The sequence below is a fragment of the Ranitomeya imitator genome, chromosome 2 (assembly GCF_032444005.1).
Source record: "Ranitomeya imitator isolate aRanImi1 chromosome 2, aRanImi1.pri, whole genome shotgun sequence".
Lineage (NCBI taxonomy): Eukaryota > Metazoa > Chordata > Amphibia > Anura > Dendrobatidae > Ranitomeya > Ranitomeya imitator.
In genome coordinates this window covers 35709365-35733252 of record NC_091283.1, presented here as the reverse complement: position 1 = coordinate 35733252, position 23888 = coordinate 35709365, and the positions used below count along the sequence as shown (strand labels likewise).

At 45.0% G+C, this 23888-nt stretch overlaps 2 protein-coding genes across 2 annotated transcripts; one reads left to right on the top strand and one right to left on the bottom strand.

Moving 5' to 3' along the window:
• Positions 1-550: 550 nt before the first annotated feature.
• Positions 551-17739, bottom strand: PPP1R10 (protein phosphatase 1 regulatory subunit 10). The gene is made up of 20 exons (XM_069746450.1): positions 17720-17739; positions 16998-17562; positions 8898-9015; positions 8718-8804; positions 8270-8405; positions 7226-7277; positions 7055-7132; positions 6754-6924; positions 6549-6654; positions 6185-6294; positions 5905-6005; positions 5661-5808; positions 5420-5575; positions 5081-5327; positions 4880-4955; positions 4558-4746; positions 4334-4454; positions 4086-4211; positions 2204-2632; positions 551-1810 (listed from the first exon to the last, which is right to left on the bottom strand). The coding sequence occupies exons 3-20, from the start codon at positions 9002-9004 to the stop codon at positions 1704-1706; spliced, it is 2547 nt and encodes an 848-aa protein (XP_069602551.1). The 5' UTR covers positions 9005-9015; positions 16998-17562; positions 17720-17739; the 3' UTR covers positions 551-1703.
• A 695-nt stretch (positions 17740-18434) lies between these two features.
• On the top strand, positions 18435-22794 carry MRPS18B (mitochondrial ribosomal protein S18B). The gene is made up of 7 exons (XM_069746449.1): positions 18435-18558; positions 18640-18742; positions 21814-21911; positions 22041-22109; positions 22186-22252; positions 22324-22383; positions 22527-22794. The coding sequence occupies exons 1-7, from the start codon at positions 18499-18501 to the stop codon at positions 22727-22729; spliced, it is 660 nt and encodes a 219-aa protein (XP_069602550.1). The 5' UTR covers positions 18435-18498; the 3' UTR covers positions 22730-22794.
• Positions 22795-23888: the final 1094 nt, after the last annotated feature.

Here is a 23888-nt window from a genome sequence, read left to right as displayed (position 1 = left end):
CCTGAAACATTTGATATAAACACTTGGCAGATAACAAGAAGGGGTCTAGAAGCAAATTCCAGATCTTCTGATTAATAAATGCAAGGAGCTAGTATTTGTTCCTGGAAATCCGTGGCGCTCAGAAATGATGGATTTCACTAACGTAGTTGTCTGATGAAGTTACACAACGTTCTGCTCAGGGATGAGTTATTATAGAAAATGCAAGGTCTCGCTTCTAAGACTCCCTCCTGATTGTATTCTCTTCTGGGGTCTGTGCCATTATCCTCTTTTCTATAATCTCCTGAATAAACTTTGTCCTGCTGAGCAGGAGGAGATGGGCAGAGCTCAGATTGCGCATGTGATGCCCTGCTAAGGCATAATGGGAATGATAGAGCACAAAGGAAGAGGAAGCAGAGTGACATCTGAAATTCAAGAAGCGGACAGAAGGAAAGGCTGGTGATGATGGAAAGTCGAGTTCCTGCCTTTGGTCTTCCGTTAGGCAGATGTTACAGAAGATCCTTTTTTTCATTTTGGGAATCTTATAAATTTCAGAAATTAGGTACGGTAAATCTTTTACCTTCTGCTTCAATCCACCCTCTCATTAGGTTTATTTATCATTTACAAAGTATACAAAAGAGAAAAGAAAAACCATGGAGTCCAGGGCGCTCCTACTAGGTGCCCGTAAAAAGAAAACATTTAAAAAGAAATACAATATATTCTCAGACAGTTTTCATAGAAAACAAGTATGAAGGATAGGACTCGGAGCCCGCTCCCATCCTGTGATGTCGGTGGGTACAAAAGGTCGGAGCTTGTCCTGTTAATACTGTATTTAAATATATAAGTTGTGGAGGCGAAGAAGGAAGGGTTAATGAGAAAGACCATATTGAAGGGTTATCGGAACGGCAAAATGTTGGTTGTAAGATTGTCGGGGATGAAGTCCTCATGTGTAGACCCCCCAACAGTATAAACACTCAGCATTATCAGTACATAGATACCCTGTACATCACACAGAGCAGCATGGTCACTATATACATGGTCAAGATGCTCAGCATCATTACAATGACATGACACATTTATAAAAAATAAAAATAATATAGTGGTCAAAAAATATTCAGTGGTTTCCAATGCCAGGAAAGGAGTCCTTAATGATACCAGTCTTTAGTGTAAAGTTCAGTCATTGTAATACTTGTTCTTTGAAGGTCTGCTCTGGAGAAAGAAGCAGAGCTGAAGACAACACTGAGTTGCGTAGTGTTTAGTCTAAAAATATTGTATGCCGACACAGTCGCTGAGAGTCGGAAAAAAGCATAATATCGAAGCGGGGAAAAGGTGCAGAAAACAAACAAAAAAATCTGGGAGGTTAGTTCTCCGTCACATTTGATTTCTTTACTTGTGCAGTGGCATACACCCCCCACCCCAACATTGTCCATCCGACACCTAAGAGGAAGGATAATTCCCATCCTTTCTAATCTGTGGTGAATGAAATAGGCAGCACTCCCCCAATCAATCACACAGTGCTTTATGTTAGGCGCTTTGATACCAAGTTATTCAAGTAGAGGCATAGATAGGCAGGAATGATCTGCTCCTTCCTCAGGTCTAGTCTTGGTGAGAGAGGTTTGGAGGCCTCACAGAAGCCATAATAAGTCGAAAATCCAACAAGAATTCTCAAGTCACTTGTTCGCTTTCATCCAGGAAAACACTGATTATAAAAGGTCTTTGGAGGTTGACTAGAGAGGGGGGCCGTTGATGCCTGGATGATAGAAGGCACAGCCGTTTTCATACCGGCAATTCCCTTTCAACATGAAGTGTCGGCAAACAGCACGAAAAGACTTATCTGGAAACAGAAGAGATAACGTTTTATAAAGGCACAGAAATATCTGCAGGTATTAAAAGGGCTATCCCCACCATAGTGTACATATGTATACAAGTCCAAAAGACGCGCATCCTATCCTTGGGAGCCACATCTATCTGCAGGCCGTGGGACCCCCAATCACCCCATGCCCAGAGAAGCAGCTTCTGGCTGCTGCATCGAGTTCATAAATGGAGAGGAGCCAGCAGCGTTCCGTGTACTTCTATGGGAGTCACGAAAACAGGTAAGCGGGTACCTCTCCATTCATTCTGTGCTGGAGATCGGGATATGGTCACCCCCAGAGGTAGGACCACCGAAGTCAGTTACGGGAAATTTTAACTTCAGGGAGAACAAAATAACAGTGGTTGCTAGTCTTACCATGTCCTCGGTGTTCACCACTGTGACCTCGGTGTTCACCATGACCTCTGTGTTCTCCACTGTGACCTCGGTGTTCACCATGACCTCTGTGTTCTCCACTGTGACCTCTGTGTTCTCCACCGTAACCTCTATGCTCTATTCCATGGGGACCATCTCGTCCTCTACCTGGAGGGCCTCTCTCGCCTCCTCGTCCACCTCTACCTCGGAAGGGGGGCTCTCCTCCTCTGCCGCCCCTATTTCTGTGGAATGGAGGAGGGGGAGGGGGAGGAGGAGGAGGAAGGCCTCTGTCTCCTCCTCTCATTCTACCTCTCCCTCCAAAGCTTTCATGAGGATCGCCTCTCAAGTCATTAGGTGGAGGTTCCCAGTAACCATCACGGGGAGGAGGTGGTCCCATCATCCGTGGTGGAACGCCAGGAGGTCCATGTGGTCCTATAAGACAAAATTACATTTTTTTTTTCATTAGAGGGAAGAAAGGCCAGCATGAATCAGAGCATTAATCAGATAGTATTTTGCTGATACTATAATAAAAGTGCTTCAATAGGACAACAAAGTGCAGGAAGTGCACTAGTATACCGCTAATACATTACCATAACAGAGTGGATACAATAAGTCAAATCCAGTAACATTGGAGGCTCCACATACCTACATGTGCTCAGACCCTACGCGCACGTGGAGCCTCCAATGTTACTGGATTTTACTTATTGTATCTACTCTTATGGTAATGTGTTAGCGGTATACTAGTTACCGGCCCTTCCTTGTCCTATTGAAGCACTTTTATTATAGTATCAGCTGCATTATTAGGTTTATGGGCTCAAGTGCAATTGAAATTATTTATTTATATTGTGCAATGTTGGCCTGCTAATGTTATTGCACTTTTTATAGCACTATTGCACTTTGCTATGTATTGATTACAGTTATAAAAATTCTTTTTGCACTTATTATTCAATAATTGTTGCACATTTTTACAGTGCTTTTTTGATTCTTTATTTGCTGTATTTATTGCACAGTTTTTTGCAATTGGTTTGCACATTTTTTGCACAATTTTGCACTTTTGAGTGGCCTTTATATATCAATTTCCCTTTTTTTATCAACCTTTTTATCACAATTTTTGTGCATTTCTTGGAATAGTGCTAGGATATATTAGTGTGGAGGTTTATATATTATTTTGTATTTTGTAATATTTTGGTTGGTGTCCTTTCATACCATTATATTGTGCCCATATTTATCAGCTATATTTTGTGATTATATTACTTTTTTTATACTTTATATTATTTTCAATAACATAATTTTATACGTTGTCTTTTTTTGCACTTTTTATTTGGGAGGATTTATGAATCAGAGCATGTATGCATGATTACAGCCAGTTATATTTCCGGCATTTCAGTGGAAATATACTGCTTTCCATAACTGCTACAGGTAATTGACAGGTCTCGTTATAAAAGAACTGTCAATCACCAGGAGTGGATCTCGGGGAAGCAGCGCCAGACTTGTCTAGTCTCTAGTCATCATCCACGGCCAGATCTATAGGCCACAGTTTCTCTGAAATACTGAAGTGTTTCAGCGAAAATTATACCTGGCTGAAATCGTACAGCCAGGCTGCGATTCATACTGTCCGCTGTTTGGGCCAAGTCAATCAGTTGGAAGGTTCCCTTCAAGTCAGATGCACCAATATGAACCAATAAACTGATAATCATCTTCACCTGTATGAGTTTCAGATCTGAGATTATTGAAAAAGCTCTTTACAATCAGAAATAAATGCTGAGGGCAAAAAAAAAAAATGGCTCCAAAAATAATTTACAGGGTGAAGAAAAACAAAATCGGAAAGATAAAAAAAAAAAAAAAAAAAAAAAAAAAAGGAAAAAAAAAAACCGGAAAATCATACCTGGGAATGGCATGCCAGGCCCGGGGGGTGGAAAGTGCGGAGGCGGTGGTGGTAGCTGAGGATTTTTTAGTACTGGTGGCGGGAATCCATTGTTGGGTGGCGGTGGTCCTGCCATTCCTGGTGCGACTATAAGAAAAATATCAGATTAGTCCGATTCCAGTTACTTGCATAATTATATCTTCTGCATAATTCTCCATGTAACAGAAGAGGGCAGACCTATTGATCCGATGCAGCGCACTGATACTTACGTGGTCCTGGTGGCGACTGGTTATGAGTCTGACTTTGAAGTGAGCCAAGAAATAGTTTTATCTTATCGGAGAAATCTGGCTGCTTCATCAGATCTTCGGTATTAGCATTACCTTGGGCGGTCTGAAATAAAGAAAGACAAAAAGTTACCAATGGACTAAAATTCATTAGCATAAAGTATTGACAGCGAACTCCCAGAACCCAGGCTAATAATACGTTCTCTCACCATTATGGAAGTCAGGATCTCCTGCATAGCGTCTGGCAAAGGACTTGTCTGGGCCTTTGTGTTACCCATGCTACCCATTAAGTTAGCGAGTACAGGAGGTAATTTAGCACCGCCGGTCAAGTCAGGTGATTGAGAAGCTCCGCTCTGATCCATAGGCTCAATATATGACCCATCGTCCATGGAACAATCCTGGAAAAAAAAAATTAACAAAAAAAAAAATTGGGTTATTTTTTGCTTTTAGATCGGTCAGGAGGATTAATTTTTCTGTGAAAGCACTAGAAGATATCATCAGGATTGTGAGTGATAGCGGGTTACACTGTACCTCATCCAGTGGTATGAGTTTTGGAGGTGACGGTTCATAGGCCTCAGGGTCCGGCTCATGCGGTGTGTCAGGAACACTGGTGGGTAAAATTAAAAATTTATAAAATTACCATTTACACTTACTATTGTCATTTTGGCAGAGAAAACAAAAAATTAGTAACGTTATATATTAAAAAATACAATCCAGTGGTGATTTATCTACCTCTCTTTGGATAGAAAGATTTCCTGCAGGATCCCCATCTCCCGCTCGGCCTGGGTGTGCTTCTCAGTGCTGTTGTTGCCCACTTGTACAAGAGCCCCTGGAAGTGACAGGGGACGCGGTAGTACCCAGGGTGTGACTTCTTCCATGGCATCGTGACTTAAGCGTCGGGCATTCTGGAAAGCACGGCGGTCCATCAGCATTTCTCGTTTGGCAGCTTCACCGAAATCTTTAATCTTATTTACATTCACTGTTAAGAAAGATGTGATACAGAAGTTTAGTGATTACAGGGCACAGCAGGTATGGCCCAAGACATCACTAAGAGGAGGAAAGCAAACATACCTCTCTCTGTTTCATCCAGCTCAAAGTAGAAGTATTCCCGGAGATGACTCTCATCCGGCCAGCTGACTGTTTTCCTCTTCTTTCCCTTCTTTGTCAGTTGTGGGACTTCTGGCTCGTTAGGCTTCACTTCTGTTAATGCCAAATCAGAAGTAGAAGCTAAAAAACAAAAATCGATAAGATTCAATTACGACCTATAGTAAAGTAAGAAAAAGGACAAGAAGTCAGCAGAACGAGTCCTTACTTTCCATGGGCTCAGGGAGCTCAACAGCAGGAACCGGAGTCCCGGGCCTCTCCACATCCATCACTTCGGCTGGTGGCTCTGGCTCAGGAGATGGCGGCTTGTTCACACTGGTGGCATCTCCTGGAGACTTGATGTCAAATGGACTGGGCTGCAGATACAGAAATAATACACTGTAGATATGTAGATATGAGCAAGGTGTAACAACGTAGTCCGGAAACTGGGCAGAGAATCTGCACCTACGAACCTTATTACTGGTCGGAGAAACCGCTTTTTTCTTCTTTTTGATCTTTATTCCAGGAATGGGGGCAGAATTTAGTGCGTCCAGAAAACCTAAACTCTCCATAGCTGGGAAGAGATCATGCAATTCATTAGTTGAGTGTACAGAACATAAAAACATAAAAAACTACAGCACTTAATGTGAGGAAGTCACTAATATTTATTGCAGAGAAAACTATTGATCAGAGGAGCAGGAATATTACAAAATGGCTTCAATAAAGAGATTGTGTCAGAGGCGTGATACATACGCTGAGGAGGGATGATCTTGACTTTGATTTCTTTGGCAGAATTTGGTGTGGTATTGAGAGGCTTGTACTTTTTCTCAGCAGGAACAGCATCGGTGGCAGAGGGCACAGGTCTGGTGGGATAATATGTCAGTGAGTTAAAGTGTTTCTCAATAAGCTATTTGATGTTAGCAAGTAACTAAATTACAGGGTCTATCCAACTATGTGACCAACACAACGGTTTGTAGAGGAACACAAAGTGCTGCGTCGCCTTCAGTTTCAGGATCATGGGGGCTTCCTCCCTATCATAAAGCGATGAAATATCCTAGCAAAACACCATGACTTTATAAGCACATAACACACCAGATGTCGGCACCAGTCTACTTACCCCTGCCTCTTTACTGGGACTGGTTTCAAGTATTTGTCAGATATAACTGGAACAGGTGTAGTAGGTTTCTTACTGGGCGCAGGAGCTGGAGCTTCAACCTCAAGACCTGTCAGATGAAGAAGAAAGTAATTGGTCAAACAACTTGGGAGAGAAAAAACAAAAAAAACAAAAAACACAGACAAATGTTTCTAGTGCTGCTTCTCACCGGTAGATCGGAATTTTGCGTGACTTGGGGCTGTGGTTCGCTGCATCTTTGGTTTCTCTTTCTTCTTATCACCTTGATCATCGACTCTGGATTCAGCTTTCGCCTCTGCACTTCTATCAGCAATGGGTGATCGCACTTTTACATCTTCTTTCTTTTTCTTTTTGTCCTTTTCTATTAATTATAAAAAGAAACAAGTTGACAGGGGATGGATGGCCTCTTCGATCAGTCACACAATGAAATACCAGAGGCGAGTTATAAAAAAAGTATTTCTTCGGCTTGGCATAAAGCATTTTCATCTTACCTGGAGGTAGGAGGTTGCTCTGGGTTCGGATAACAGTCATCCAGGCGCCGACCAAAACCCCTGCTAACATCCGAAGCTCTGAAACAACAGAGAAAAATCAAGAAAACCATTCTAACTATTAGCCCATGAGATGCAACAGGTTGCATCAGCTGCCCGTGCTTCATATCTTACCTTCAACCTCGCTGGTTTTGCTGAGCTGCTTGACTAACTTTGCAGTGTTGTTCTGTGAAGATAAAGTAAAATGTTAGAGAATACAAAATATCTATCTTTAAAGGGAATCTGTCACCCCCAAAATAAACGGTGAGCTAAGGCCGCCGGCATCAAGGGCTTATCTACAGCATTCTGTAATGCTGTAGATAAGCCCCCCGATATATCCTAAAAGATGAGAAAAAAAGGTTAGATTATACTCACCTGGGGGGGGGGTCGGTCCGATCCGATGGGCGTCACGGTCCGGGGCCTCCCATCTTCTTACGATGACGTCCTCTTCTGGTGTTCACGCTGCGGCTCCAGCGCACTTTGCCCTGTTGAGGGCAGAGCAAAGTACTACAGTGCACCTGCGCACTGCAGGACTTTGCTCTGCCCTCAACAGGGCAGACAAAGTACGCCTGCGCCGGAGCCGCAGCGTCAAGACAAGAAGAGGACGTCATCTGATGAAGATAGGAGGCGCCGGACCGGACCAGCAGCGGGACCGCCCCAGCAGCAGGACCGCCCCTGGGTGAGTATAATCAATCCTCTTTTTCTCAGCTTTCAGGATTTAGGGGGGCTTATCTACAGCATTACAGAATGCTGTAGATAAGCCCCTAATGCCGGTGGGCTTACCTCACCCTCTATTTTGGGGGCGACAGGTTCCCTTTAATGGTACATTCTTATAACAAACAAAAAAAATGTTTAGGTGTTGCAGATGTGTATTGGGGCCTCCTGAATTTCCCTGACAGATGTTGGGGGACAGAAGGATCTAGTTGTCTGAATTGAAGCACCCAATCCCTTTTGTTTTCCAGGGAGATAAGCGATGTCCGGCAGCAGCTTTCTCCTCTCTCCCCATCAGCAAGGCCAAATGCTCATGCATATGGGAAAAGATGTTTTTGCTAGCCGTCGGCTGAGACCGTGATCTTATGTGGGCAGGTTCAGCATACATTCACATGTGGCAGATCTACTGCAAGAATTTCTGCCAATGTAAGTCTTGAGTGGGCATAAATGGAATTAGGGTCTCTTTACCATTTTCAGGTGGTCCACGGTCAGAGGTAAGTGCTGCAGAGTAAGGAGGATCTGGTGGAGCAGCGGGCTGTTGTTATTGGTGCGGGCATAAGTCAGCCAATTATTTAGCAACTTGTATCCACCAACACGAATAAACCTGAAAGGAAGAAGTCAGACAGTTAATCCACTGGATCTGGTCTACAGTCTTGTTATTAAATTTAATGGCAAAATGCACAAAGTAAACTAATATTAAACAGCATCAGTGCGGGCTCATGTTGGATTTGGGCCAAGTGGAGTCGATATGAACCCATGGAGGTTGTATGTAACATTTTTTTTTTTACTGTGTCTCTGTATGAGCGTTGCAGATTTGCGTGTGCATCTAAAACAAAATGTGATAAAAACAACCCCCCCCATACAAACCCAACACATTAAAAACACTTCCAAATAGTCTTAAAAGTGGGCGCCTTACTTGGAGAGAATTTCTGGGGCTTGCGTCTGAAGGATGATGTTAAGGTAGATACATCGGCTCACCAGCTTTTTAGATTCTTTCATTAAGCTGAGAAAGACAGTGGGAAATGTTAAGAGATGAACAAAGCATCAAACACAAGACAAAATAAAAATAAAATGTTGATAATCTACATGAACCTACTTGTAAATCTTGGTCATGGCATCAACAGCTTTCACTTCTCCTTCCTGCCCAAGGAAACAATCTAGCCCCTTCAGGAGCTCCAGGGGGTCTATAGATCCAGATCCCATGTTTTTAGCGGCTAGGAGGAGAAAAAAAAAAAAAATAGATAAATGGGAGAGTTCATTTTCAAGATGGCCAACAGCAACAATTATCATCCTAGTAGGAAATAGAAAGAGCCGCCCTATGGTCACTCGCGGGGTCTGTTTTCAGACGGTCATCCAGGTAACACATGATTAGTAGGATCTGGGATAATGAACCGACGATGAGATGTGTCTAAGGGGGAGTCTAGACTGGGGCGAGAGAGGTAGCCTCTTCTAAGGGTTTTCCCTGATCTCACGGGATGGGGGCCAGCTCCTATCCCTGGCAGTAAAGAACATTAATAAATATGGCGATCCATAAGGAGATAATCTTCATCATTCCCCATGGTACATTATAAATATTTTTATATCCTGACTCATCGAGACAGATAGCTGTCCCAATACGTATACGGACACGTTATACCGGCATTTGACAACTGTGGACTGACAGACGAGTAGCCTTCCACTAATCATCTCACAGAATATATTACGCTGGCGGTAATGAAGCGCTCGTAAACAAAAATACACTAGAGCGCTGCCTCAATTTACCATAAAAAAAGCATTCCGCACTATATACCTCAGTATACAGCCAGGTTATATACATTTCTCAGTAGTTATGACTGAAGAAGAATCCCCAGTAGCCCTACCAAAGTCTATGGGCATTACAGCTGGCATAACCTTCACAATGTGTGTGGGGGGGGGGGGTCTTTGCTCTACTATCGTGCCCCCATTCACATTGTGCTGTGGTGGAAGTAGCTCAGACCCCCCTCCAACACCATCTACATCAGGGGTGTCAAACTGCATTCCTCGAGGGCCGCAAACCATGCGTGTTTTCAAGATTTCCTTAGCTTTGCACAAGGTGCTGTAATCTTTATGTGTGTAGGTGATTAAATTATCACCTGTGCAGTACAAGGAAATCCTGAAAAACGTGACCTGTTTGCAGCCCTGGAGAAATGCAGTTCGACACCTGATCTACATAGTAACCCAGTCATTACTGATCATTATACAGACTCCTCTATGGGTCACAAGCTGCCTGACCTTCACAGGACACATAGATAGATATCATCTCAATCGTTAGAATGACTATCAGCATTTCTTTTTTAATTGGCTGGAAACTTGTTTTGTCTTTTTTTTATCCGATAGCATTTCTTTAAACAATTAGTAAGAGATCTTTCTCTCCTTTTCGGAGCCACGGTTTGTCCATGTCAGCGCTATATTGTCGTTTTGCTTTTGCACGCCATGTCGGTAGCGGCAGGCAATAAACATAGAACAGGGGTGTCAAACTGCATTCCTCGAGGGCCGCAAACCATGCGGGTTTTCAAGATTTCCTTAGCTTTGCCCAAGGTGCTGTAATCATTATGTGTGTAGGTTATTAAATTATCACCTGTGCAGTACAAGGAAATCCTGAAAACATGACCTGTTTGCAGCCCTTGAGGATTGCAGTTTGACACCCCTGACATAAAATCTTTCATTTTAGAAAAGTTGGATTGAATCAGATGATTGGAAAAAAACAATAGAGCTGAAAGGTGCACAATCGTGAAGGATCGCTAAAAAAGGAAGCACATGATCCAGTCATAGACATATGACGCTGGTTATATATTCCCCCCTCGTTATTTGCGGTTGATTCAGATTGGATTTTGGTCACAGTCTGGCATTGTTGAGGCAAGTAGTTTATAAAGCTGCAGAGAACGTTCGAGATGGTGTTCGGTTCAATTTCTATACCTTTATGAGTCGTAAAAAAATAAATAAAATATGAGCCTACTGTCAACATAGTAGGCCAATGTACGAGACAGAGAAAAAAGGCAAGAGGATAAGAGAGAAAAAAAGAAAAGAAAAACAGAACAGTATATAACTTGTTTGTGCTCCTGAAGACTCTTCCTACAGGCTGCCAGCTCCGGTCTCCAGCACTTGTACAGAGTAGGTCATGGCTTGTGTAATACACTATGTTGCTCTTCCCCTGCTCTATGGTAGGGGGCGACAGCGAGCCCTCAGTAGTGATGGATTTAGGTCTCCTCCCGAATGATCTCCCTGCAGAGCCGAAGCAGAGCGCACACAACCACATCCACCCAGAGCAGCACACAGGCCTGCACCAGCGCCGCACAGCACTCGATCCGGCCTCTTACACAACTTGCTCGACACTTTTTTCATCCAAAATTTGAATAAAAGTATATTTAGGCTATGTGCACACGTTCAGGATTTCTCGCAGAAAATTCTTGAGAAAAACCGGACATTTTCCGCAAGAAATCCGCATGCGGTTTTGCCGTGTTTTTTTCCCGGACACTTCACAATGCATTTTGTAGTGGGAAATCCGCAAAAAAACCTCAAAGTTAATGAACATGCTGCGGTTTTTACCGTGATGCGTTTTTTTCGCGGAAAAAAACGCATCATGTGCACAAAACATGCAGAATTCATTCTAAATGATGGGATGCTTATTGTATGCGGTTTTATAGCGTTTTTATCGGGAAAAAATGCGAAAAAACGCAACGTGTGCACAGCGCCTTATAATGATCTTGTACGTTTTGTTCAAGTCAACACAAGTAGGGGCTCATTCAGACGTCCATTTATCGTACGTCCCATTTTTCTTGTGGACAGATCGGTCTGTGATAAATCAGAGACATGTCCAATATGCCCCCTGAAAGGAGTATTCCCATCTCTAAGATCCTATCCCAATATGTAGTAGGTCTAATAATATTAGCAAATACCTCCAATTATAAATGGAGTAGTTCTCCTAATTCGCTAGCTGGCTTAACCCATGTACAGGGCATTGTAGTAGCTACGGTATCCATGGTTAGAAACGCTCATATAGTGACAGTTCATCGTTAGTGGTCGTAACCATGGATACCTAAGCTCCTGCAATGTCCTGCACATGGGTGTAAGCGAAATAGCGAATCAGAAGAACTATACTACATTTGTAATTGGAGGCATTTGCTTATATTATCATTATTACACCTACTACATATTTGGATAGGCTCTTGGGAGACGTGAATACCCCTTTAAGCTTTTCAAATCTTGCTATTTTTCCCACACATTTGGTAGATGTTCCCTAATAAATGTGTCCTAAGGCTGAATGTACCAAGTGTGAGTAGACGTTTGGCACTTTCTCATATAGGTAAAGTGTAGTCTAGCGTCCCCTCCTACACACAGTAGAAGAACGATCACCAGGCAGCTGCAAACAGAGGACTCTAATGGAGGTATAGTCGGGAAAATTCTCCCAGCGTATAGATTTCCATGATAGCCGAAAAGTGAGGTCCTCAATAGGCTTACGTGACATAGCAGCACCCAGGCCATACACACACACACACTCGCTAGCGACAGTCTAGTCTAAGTTTACATCAGCCATATTTTGGCTAATGGGATGTTTTCATGGAGGTTTTGTAACCTAGATTTTGAGTCAGAACTGCACCAGCATAACCTCCATGTAAACATACCCTTCCTTTTAGCCAAATGACTAGAGCGCATCTCTAGCACATATAATGTACTTTATCAGACACACTTTAGGCCAAAGTTAGACGTCCGCCGTGATCTACAGATCGGCCTGGGGGTCTCCGATCTGAAGTCAACAGCCTCAAATATGCAAAGTACATAGCACTCCTGTCAGGGTGCACGAATAGGATTACACTCCAATATAGAAAAAAAAAAAAACGAAAGTTCGGCACTCCGAAGAATTGATGCAACAAATTAACAATTTTATTAAATAGACAGTTCCATTTAAAATGTTAAATGAAACAATCTACTTAATAAAATTGTTAACTTTTTGCATTGAGTCTTTGGAGTGCTGAACTTACATTTTTTTGCCTTCAAGACTATCACGTTTGGGTCAGGAGACCATGCGGTTGGTCGATACATCACAGATTGTTTCACGGGATGTCCGGAATGAGATCATAGTCGCACCGTGTTTGATTAACACTCTAAAAGCACCTAATAAGCTGCAAAAAGTTAATAAAAACCCATACCACAGCACTCAAATCAATAAGGTGAGTGTTCTTGCGGCATTCACGATCATGGGTACTGAGCGCCATTGCCGCATGTACGTATGTGCCTGCCTCGCGAACATGCACGTATACATCTGATCAAACACGTTTTTAAGCTATGTGCACATGCTGCGGATCCGCAGCGGTTTCCCATGCGTTTACAGTACAATGTAAACCTATGGGAAACGCAATCCACAGTGCATATGCTGCGGAAAAAAAAAACGCGCAGAAACGCAGCTGTTTTACACCTGCTCCATAATAAAAAACTGCAGTCGACTCCGCACGAAAAACGCGCAGTTTTTGCCCTGCGGATTTATCAAATCCGCAGAGGATCATTCTACGTGTGCACATAGCCTTAGGAGATCGTAATAGCATCTGGAGTATAATTGTATATATATATATATATACATACATACACTCACCATCCATATACCCACATTCACACCAGGGTTATTCTCTTACCAACACTTGAGCTGGAGTCATCTGAGGGGACACCGTCTATTCCAGTCATTACAACGATGAAAACCGTATGAGTGGCCTGTACTAGAGGCATTCACACGGCCGCTACACCACCAAAAGCTCCACGTTACTCACCCAGTGTTTCCCAGTAGAGTTTTTGGCAAGATATCCAACAAGTAAAACCTACTCTTACTTTTCTAAAATAAAAGTATAAAATAACAGGAAGAAATTTTTCTCGGACACATTGAGTTAGCCGAGGCAGAGCTGAAAGGCTCTGTCCATACACTAAATACTTACATGCAAAGTATTAGCATAAGTAAACAGCGGTGTACAAGATTAAAAAAAAATTTTTGGCTAAAAAACGTACAATAAAAAATAAAATAAATGTATGTTGCTGACCAGTCAGGAAACAAATTAACTTCTGGGAGAAACATCAAACTCAAGGGTCACGGTTACACTGGTATACGGTTGATTTTGGTGCCAATGTCTGATCGGTTTTATATTATGTGTATGGTGCCGATTAAGAATACGAGTTTGGTTTTGCCAGATTGGCTCTAGTTTCTGAGATATTTAATAGTTACATTAGAAGTCTGGCTTCATAAAGTGGCTTTAATGGGGTTGCTGCTTCCAACAGGTTGAAGTCCTCGTCCTCTCTGAAAAGGCAATTTGCACAGAAGCTACAAATTGAAATACAAAATAATTATATGGGATATTTCATTATCTAAGACACTAAAATAAGAGTCAAAAGACTAAAACCTATTGCATTTATCATCGCACACAAGTCGCACTGGATGAATGCATGATGTTCATGGACGAATTATCCCAAAAACTAGAACCAATTCAGCAAAAGTAACAGGATTTAAAAAAAAAAAAAAAAAAAATCAGCACCGTCGAAGAAAACCCTAAATCCACTAAAATAAATAAATGGGGAGGGTAGACTTGTGTTACAGGAAAGATGACGAGTCCCTGAACGAAGCAAATGAGAAGTAGAATCAGCCGTGGATGCGAAATGGATCAGGACTTCTCTGCATAAAAGGAAGGAAATCCCATAGGTCCGAAGAACGAGAGATGAAAGCGTAAAGGACAACACATACGAGAAACAAAAAATAGGTATAATATAGAATACCTATATAAATTATATTTACATATATATATATATATATATATATATATATATATATATATATATATGTGGGTCGATTAAAATTTCATCCCTTTTCACCTGAAACTTTTGGAGTGCTGCCTTCTTTTTACTATTTGGTATAAATATATATATATATACACACACACACTACATACTTATACACACACACTTCTATACATAAACGCATATATACATACACACAGGTACATGTATACAGACACCACATCTATACACACGCATATATACAAACACATCTATATAAAGATTTCTGCACTCAAATATACAAAGTTAGAGATAAAACACCGATTACAGAGCATCAAGACTTGAGCATTTTCATGGCTTCTTTTGACTCGTCCCCTTCTACAAATATGTAACATCTAAGTTTTAAGACATACCTTGGAAACAAAGGACGTAGAAAAAGGTTAATATATAAAGTAGATAATTTTTTTTGACCAATCAAGTAAAAAAAAAAAAAAAAAAAAAGCTGTCCATCAAACAAAACTACTGTATTGGATACTGTGAAATGCAGTTTCATTAGTAGGGGATGCAAACAATACGTCAAGATTATTATCCGCCAAAATGAGCCCTAAAAGAAATCAAAGTGCAATATATAATCCGTATGTGGCAAATTTATCATTGTCGGTACCAATATAGTTCACTATAGACTTATGGCAAATCTATCACTGTCCGTACCATTGTAGGTCGCCTGCACTAGCTTGCGGTATATAAACCCCTGGCTGTGAGACCCCACACTTTCACGGTCTAGCCTCTTTTTCCACCCCCCAGCTCGGCTCCTCTATGCTCATTTTTCAGCTGTCTGGCTGAGTAGAGGGCATTTGTAGATGAAATGAGGGCGTTCCTAAGAGCTGATCCGAAGGCCAACCCACTGCAGTACACCCCCCAAAATCCCCGCCCAACCCCCCCCCCAGATCTGAAAACAAAGGAGGTACAGGGGCCATTTTGCCGTTGGAACTTGCTAAAGATTTAAAAAAAAACAACAAGCCCGGCAACCATCTTGGAGAATGAAATCAGAAGCTCAAAAAGTGACGAAAAAAAAAAAATAATGCAATGAGAAAATCATTACTATGCAAAAAATATGAAGAAAATTGTGGGTTAAGAAAAAAACAAATTTGCCAACACTTCTAAAACCATTTACACAAACAACTATATATAAAAAAAATGATATTTACAGCTAAGATGAAATGTGTGTAATAATACAGGAAAGATATATATCTTGGTACCGTGTTAGCCAGTAGATAGAAAAATATTCAGAACTGAGAGTCCTCAGTGGTTGATACCTTTTAATGGCTAACTGAAAAGATGGTAACAAATTGCAAGCTTTCATTGCCTGATGAAGAGATCTGTGTAGTCTCGAAAGCTGCAATTTGTTTCCATATTTTCAGTCAGCCATTAAAAGGTATCAACCACTGTGGACTCTCAATTCTAAATATTTTTGTAATAACAATACACAGACGTAATGGAAAATTACGAAATGCCAAGTCTAAAACGTACATTAAAATAATGATTTTGCAATCCCACGCACTGAGCCACAGTCATTAGATCCTTATTCCTACCCCTCCAGCCCTGCTTCCTATAGCTAAAGTTGGCAATCTTTATTGCTAGATTGCATGCAATTCTCTTAGGGTAAGTTTTGCCAAACTGCTATGGTCGATAGGAAGGAAAAAAAGAATATAATTGTAACCCACTGCTGTGTAAATATCAATTCCTCAAGGACATCGAAATAGTAGGTGCATAGTCGAAAAATAAACAGCATGTATCCGTAGTTATTGTAGCCTATCGTCAGTTTAGCTATAGGTCGTTCAGGTCTCTCCCTGCAATCTTTATGTACAGATTGCTCATGGATCTTTCGGGTTTTGTCATCCAAAGGGGCAAAATTACCTATTAATAATCCCTTTCGTCTGTATTTGGGAGGGGGGTCTCCCACACAGAGATGACCAAACACCCCCATCATCTCTCGTGTGGGAGCTCATTTACAAAAAACCCTATCTGCGGCTCATAAATCGCCCGCTTATCCAACCTCTCTCTAAAAAAAAGCCTATTACATTGTCTCGTCCTCTTGTATGGTCTCGTCCTCTTGTATGATGTTAACAGGCATGCCAAATTATAGGATACACGTTATGTCAAAAATGGGTACAAAAAAAAAAAAAAATATTTCTCTGCAGCTTTAGCCTCAGCGATTCAGACTGTACCATAATCATAGTAATTCAGTGATGCCAATCTCTGTACAGCGCTACCGAATAAGTTGGTGCTAAATTAAGAACATTGCATGGGAGGCTTTTATCGATTAAGGTTTTTTTTTTGTTTTTTGGAAGGATTAAAAATAAAATTTATAAAAAAAAAAATTAAATTTTTTTTTTCCAAGTTTGGTTGGAAAAAGGTTAACACTTACTATCCAAAACTTTCCTCCTGAGCTTCGTAGGCAGATAAAAAAAATCTAAAATAAAAAAAGGGGGGGGGGGGGTGTAGGGCAGAGCAAGGTTCCTTACGAAGAAGACAATGTGCCGCTGATTTACGGCCACATGGAAAAAGCTGTGGCGGCCATTTTTAGAAAGGGCGTATCCTCATTTCATCAGGTTGGAAGACATCCAATTGCTGTTTTTTGGGTTTTTTTTAGGCTTTGCTGGAAAATCTAGTTTTTCTCCGAGCGGTGACTAGCATTTATTACCAGTGTTACTATGAACTAAACCGCCCTATGGTGGAGTATGTGGAGGATAGCACTTTTTTTATATATATATTTTTTTTAATAAAAATGGCACAAGATGGTCAAGGAGAGGAAAGTGAAAAATGCTTATAAGTCGTTCGAAGAGGCTTCCTCGAGTAATTCGATCTTCAGACTCCTCCAACAAAAGGAAAAAAAAACTGAGAGGAAATGGGCAGAAGCTTCTGGATAATTAATCTTTAACTATCGTCCATAATCATAGTGGTTGAGGTAAACCCAGAATATTCGAGAAGACCTGTAAGGAGAAAAAAAGAGAAGAGAAAAAAAATATTAAGTACGAGGCAAATAAGATAAAGACGTAGAAAACAACATGTAATGGCGACTGGGACAAGGTCACGAAATGGCGGCTGAAGGGGAACACACGAGCGGCACAGATTCCTGATACTACTTACCTGACGACGCTGTCTGGAATGGCGGGGTGGTGACGCAGTCGCATTTATATAGGCTCGTGACGTAGAAGGGGGGCGGGGAAAGGCCGCCGTTAAAATCAAGCACGGGATTGGTTGTAAGAAGGACGGCAGATTTTAGAGATCGGTTAGAGACTGGTGACGTCGAACGGCTTGACCAATGAGGAACCGTGTAACCGCTAGCGCACGTGTCCCCCGTGACTCCGCCCACGGGCTGTGGCTCGGCGCTATAACAGGATTATGGGCCGCTAACATTGGCGTAACCGAACACATTCACGTCCTTTTCCCCGTGTATACGGCCATAGTGCGGATAAAGCGGGGTTGAGGAAACAGAAATGATATATCGGCTATGTGAAGCTTAGGGGGGGGGGTGATGCAATTGCAATGGCGTCGACGCCCTTTCTTGTGGTGACTGATGCAATCACTAGAGCGCTACGTGTCGACATTGTAGAGTCTCCTTCGGACGCCATTTTGGGTGAGCCAGTACCGATACATAAAAGGGTTAGTCTTCGGAAAAATGGCGCCTGGAGTACTCTGAGGGGCTGAACAGCCACTTATGATCTTAATAATGCCTCCGTAACCTTTAATAAAAGTCCATAAGGAAGACTAGTTACTGAGAATGTGGTAGAAAAACGGTTACAATGCTGAGGCGGGGTTTGTTATTGTGTCCCATTTTTGTTAATAAAGTTTATTGATTAAAAAAAAAATATTGATGATTGGCAGATGTCCTTGCGTTCGGTTTATACCTACCTTCCCTCCCCAAGATGGCGGCCTCCTTGGTCAGGCTGTGTGTGAGCGGTGTGAGAGGAGGGCTCCGGAGCCGGGTAATTAGCCGATGGCGGAGGAGGAGAGCGGGGCGGTGTAGTGAGTGATGAACGTCCGGTAACGGTGTGTCTTATCCACAGGCGGCGCTGCCCCCCGGGGTCCGCTCACTGTGCAGCCCCCCGGAAGAGTCTGGCCTGGAGTCTCGTTATAAGGAGCATCCCTGGGAATACCTGAGCAGCGAAGGTAACAGTGAGCCCCCCCTCCCTGCTATTGCTCTCTGTTATCAGCCTTGACAACAAGTTCTCCACCTGTTCGGCCCTTTTAGGTCATGTGACCTCTACAGGCGAACTACAACCTCCAGAATGTCCTGACAACCTGCAGAGGGTTGTCAGTGCCTCCTCCTCAAGTCTTTTACACCCGCTTGGATCACTTTTTTTTAAAATCTGAAAGTAAAAGCAAAAGTTTTTTTTTTCTTTTTTTTAATGTGATTATTTTTATAAACCAATCCCTCAGGTGGGAGAATCTATTCCCAGGACCGCGCTCTGTCGGTCAGCGATCTGTGGTGGGAGGCGCGGGGTTCTCCTCAAGTCCTAGCTCTTCTTCCGGGAGCGACGTTGTCACCATTCACACACGGTGTCCAGTCCCTCGTGTCTTTTTCTCACTGCCGCCATCTACACATCTTCTGATTAGCCGGCCTGGAGCAATGTCAGTGCTGGCGGACGTCGTGCTGGGCCTGCTAATCAGAAGAAGAGGCGCACTGGGAAAGGAGGTCTGCAGAGCTCCCGTCCTGCGGCCACAGATTACCAATATGGCCGTCAGATCACGGTCCGTGCGGAGCGCTGTAGCGGAGAGGAGTCTGTCATTGCCCATGCGGAGCGCAGCAGCGGAGAGGGGTCTGTCATTGCCCGTGCAGAGTGCAGCAGCGGAGAGGGGTCTGTCACTGCCCATGCGGAGCGCGGTAGCGGAGAGGGGTCTGTCACTGCCCATGCGGCGCGGTAGCAGAGAGGGGCTTGTCATTGCCTGTGCGGAGCGCAGCAGCGGAGAGGGGTCTGTCACTGCCCGTGCGGAGTGCAGCAGCGGAGAGGGGTCTGTCACTGCCCGTGCGGAGTGCAGCAGCGGAGAGGGGTCTGTCACTGCCCGTGCGGAGTGCAGCAGCGGAGAGGGGTCTGTCACTGCCCGTGCGGAGTGCAGCAGCGGAGAGGGGTCTGTCACTGCCCGTGCGGAGTGCAGCAGCGGAGAGGGGTCTGTCACTGCCCATGCGGAGTGCAGCAGCGGAGAGGGGTCTGTCACTGCCCGTGCGGAGTGCAGCAGCGGAGAGGGGTCTGTCACTGCCCGTGCGGAGTGCAGCAGCGGAGAGGGGTCTGTCATTGCCCACGAGCGGAGTGCAGCAGCGAAGAGGGCTCTGTCATTGCCCGTGTGGAGAGGAGCAGCGGAGAGGGGTCTGTCACTGCCCATGCGGAGTGCAGCAGCGGAGAGGGGTCTGTCACTGCCCGTGCGGAGTGCAGCAGCGGAGAGGGGTCTGTCACTGCCCGTGCGGAGTGCAGCAGCGGAGAGGGGTCTGTCACTGCCCGTGCGGAGTGCAGCAGCGGAGAGGGGTCTGTCACTGCCCGTGCGGAGTGCAGCAGCGGAGAGGGGTCTGTCACTGCCCGTGCGGAGTGCAGCAGCGGAGAGGGGTCTGTCACTGCCCGTGCGGAGTGCAGCAGCGGAGAGGGGTCTGTCATTGCCCACGAGCGGAGTGCAGCAGCGAAGAGGGCTCTGTCATTGCCCGTGTGGAGAGGAGCAGCGGAGAGGGGTCTGTCACTGCCCATGCGGCGCGGTAGCGGAGAGGGGTCTGTCACTGCCCGTGCGGAGTGCAGCAGCGGAGAGGGGTCTGTCACTGCCCGTGCGGAGTGCAGCAGCGGAGAGGGGTCTGTCACTGCCCGTGCGGAGTGCAGCAGCGGAGAGGGGTCTGTCACTGCCCGTGCGGAGTGCAGCAGCGGAGAGGGGTCTGTCACTGCCCATGCGGAGCGCGGTAGCGGAGAGGGGTCTGTCACTGCCTGTGCGGAGCGCAGCAGCGGAGAGGGGTCTGTCACTGCCCGTGCGGAGTGCAGCAGCGGAGAGGGGTCTGTCACTGCCCGTGCGGAGTGCAGCAGCGGAGAGGGGTCTGTCACTGCCCGTGCGGAGTGCAGCAGCGGAGAGGGGTCTGTCACTGCCCGTGCGGAGTGCAGCAGCGGAGAGGGGTCTGTCACTGCCCATGCGGAGCGCGGTAGCGGAGAGGGGTCTGTCACTGCCCATGCGGCGCGGTAGCAGAGAGGGGCTTGTCATTGCCTGTGCGGAGCGCAGCAGCGGAGAGGGGTCTGTCACTGCCCGTGCGGAGTGCAGCAGCGGAGAGGGGTCTGTCACTGCCCGTGCGGAGTGCAGCAGCGGAGAGGGGTCTGTCACTGCCCGTGCGGAGTGCAGCAGCGGAGAGGGGTCTGTCACTGCCCGTGCGGAGTGCAGCAGCGGAGAGGGGTCTGTCACTGCCCGTGCGGAGTGCAGCAGCGGAGAGGGGTCTGTCACTGCCCATGCGGAGTGCAGCAGCGGAGAGGGGTCTGTCACTGCCCGTGCGGAGTGCAGCAGCGGAGAGGGGTCTGTCACTGCCCGTGCGGAGTGCAGCAGCGGAGAGGGGTCTGTCATTGCCCACGAGCGGAGTGCAGCAGCGAAGAGGGCTCTGTCATTGCCCGTGTGGAGAGGAGCAGCGGAGAGGGGTCTGTCACTGCCCATGCGGAGTGCAGCAGCGGAGAGGGGTCTGTCACTGCCCGTGCGGAGTGCAGCAGCGGAGAGGGGTCTGTCATTGCCCACGAGCGGAGTGCAGCAGCGGAGAGGGGTCTGTCATTGCCCACGAGCGGAGTGCAGCAGCGGAGAGGGGTCTGTCATTGCCCGTGTGCAGAGGAGCAGCCTGGGACCGAGATGACAGCCCACGTCATTATATTGAGAGCTTTGACGTCTCGCCACCCATCCTCATTCGCTATACTACTGGTGCTAGGACCAGGGCTGTGGAGTCGGTATAAAATAATGTTTCCATAATAATTTGGAAAGTTAGGAGATGTCCTATAAATGTCTCTTCTGTTCCTGATCTCGGCTTTTAGCTGAGATGAATCTGTGCTGCGCTTTCTGCACATGCTAAGTAGTGACCGGCACTGTGGAGTCAGAAGTCTCTGAAATTGAGGAGTCGGAGTCTGTGGTTTTGCTTACTGACTCCCAGCCCTGGCTAGGACATGCTGGGAGTTGTAGTATTTGCACACCATGTGAGTTCTCCACGGCTTTGCATTTTCTTATTTCTCCCCACTCTGTAGAGTACTTGGAGCGTTATGAACAGAGATGTGTCTGGACCGGTTACAGAAGAAATCACAAGGGACCGATCCCCCCGCAGAAAACACGGAAAACCTGCATTGTGAGTGGTTGCAAGACTCCACCACGTTCATCATTAGATACGAGGCTGCTCAGCAACGCCACTCTTGTGTATAGGCCATGCCTGGTATTGCTATTGGATATGCAGTAAGCACTTTGTATTTTCTTGCAGAGAGGAGGTAAAGTGTGCGGCAATCCCTGCCCCATCTGCCGGGACCAGAACCTCGGTGTGGATTACCGGGTGAGTCTCCTATGGGTGCGGTGACCTCTCCCAATCCAGCCCAGGCCGATGATTGCCATTTCTGTTGTTTCCGCAGAACGTGAAGTTACTGCAACAGTTTATCTGTCCGCACACGGGAGTCGTGTATGACCCGACCAGAACAGGTTTGTCTTGTTGTAGAGCGCGGCGCGGACCGCAGGCGGACGCCCATAGACGTAACGTATTTATCTCCTAGGTGTGTGCATGAAGCAACACAAGCGGCTCGTGAAGGCCATAACTGAGGCCGAGGACCACGGTGAGATGATGCTACGTGACAATCTGCATGGCCGCCACTCGTGGTCATATAGTGACTGCAGACGTTATTTCAACCCCTTTAAATAATTTTTTGAGACGTATGAAATTGCACCTGACAACGTCTCGTCCCCTCCTAATCTGCAGGTCTCCTGCCAGTAATGATACAGAACAAGGACATCACCTTGGGAGACTACTCGCGGACGCACAGTGCGGTGGCACAGACGCCTCCACCCCCGCCGGGCCCGTGGTATTCCTGGTACGAGTGGCAAGAGCCGTCCGAGAAGGACGTCACCAAACTCCAGAAGCTGTACAAGCCGTACTGGAAACAGATGAGGGGGGAGCAGTGAGGACCGCCGCGCCGCTTTATAGTTTCTGTATGTAATAATGAATAAAACACAATGTCGGGAAGTAACGAGGTGTGTAATGGCGCCATACTGCGGACACCGCGCGTCTCTGGGCTGCAGCGTTTAGGGCAAGGTCGGTCCCTTACAGTATTGCTGCCGCTATAGCAGTGATAATCCTACCTATAAGCCGTGGTGCTTGTAGACAGATAAATCCGGTGCTCGTTTATTTAGAGGGTAAAGTTTGGCGGTGGGGGGGGGGGGGAGACCTTCCAGGGAATCGCAGAATTTCCCATCACTGATATAAATGAAGAGGAAATGGAGACGCATTTGCCGTAGTGGGACGTGTGGGTGATCGGGGATTATCCCCTGTGGAAATCACCTTAATAGGGTTTTTGACAAGTATAATAAATTCAGAAAAGTACCTGTGTGTCAGTGAGGGTGTGTAATAAGTCAGATGTAATTTATTTCTCATTACTAGGGGTGTTCATTACTTCGCACAACCTCCGATACTGCCTGACCTGTTATAGTACTGACAAAGCTCAAAGGGAAGGAGAACGATTACTGTCATTAGGCAGAACACACTTCAGCTACTTACACTGGACTCTACACCATTTCCAAATTATTATGCAGATGACATTTTTCTCTGATTTTCCTAAATGGTCGGTGCAAATGACAGTCAGTCTAATAAAATTCATCACCTGTTAGATTATACATCGAATTTTATTGAAGAAACCTCCCAACCAATGATAACAGTATAATCTCCACAATGAATAAAAACTCACAATGCACTGTTCCAAATTATTAGGCACAGTAGAATTTCTAAACATTTGATAAGTTTTAAAGAACTGAAAATGCTCATTTGTGGAATTTGCAGCATTGGAAGGTCACATTCACTGAGCAAAAAAGCTATTTAGCTACAATACATCCTAACAGGCCAAGTTACACATTAACATAGGAACCTTCTTTGATTTCAACTTCACAATTCTTGAGTATTTGGAGAGTTTCTGCTCGTATTTCTTTGCATGAAGTCAGAATCGCCTCCCAGAGCCGCTGTTTCGATGTGAACGGCCTCCACCCTCATAGATCTTTTGCTTGATGATGCTCCAAAGGTTCTCTATAGGGTTGAGGTCAGGGGAAGATGGTGACCACACCATGAGTTTAT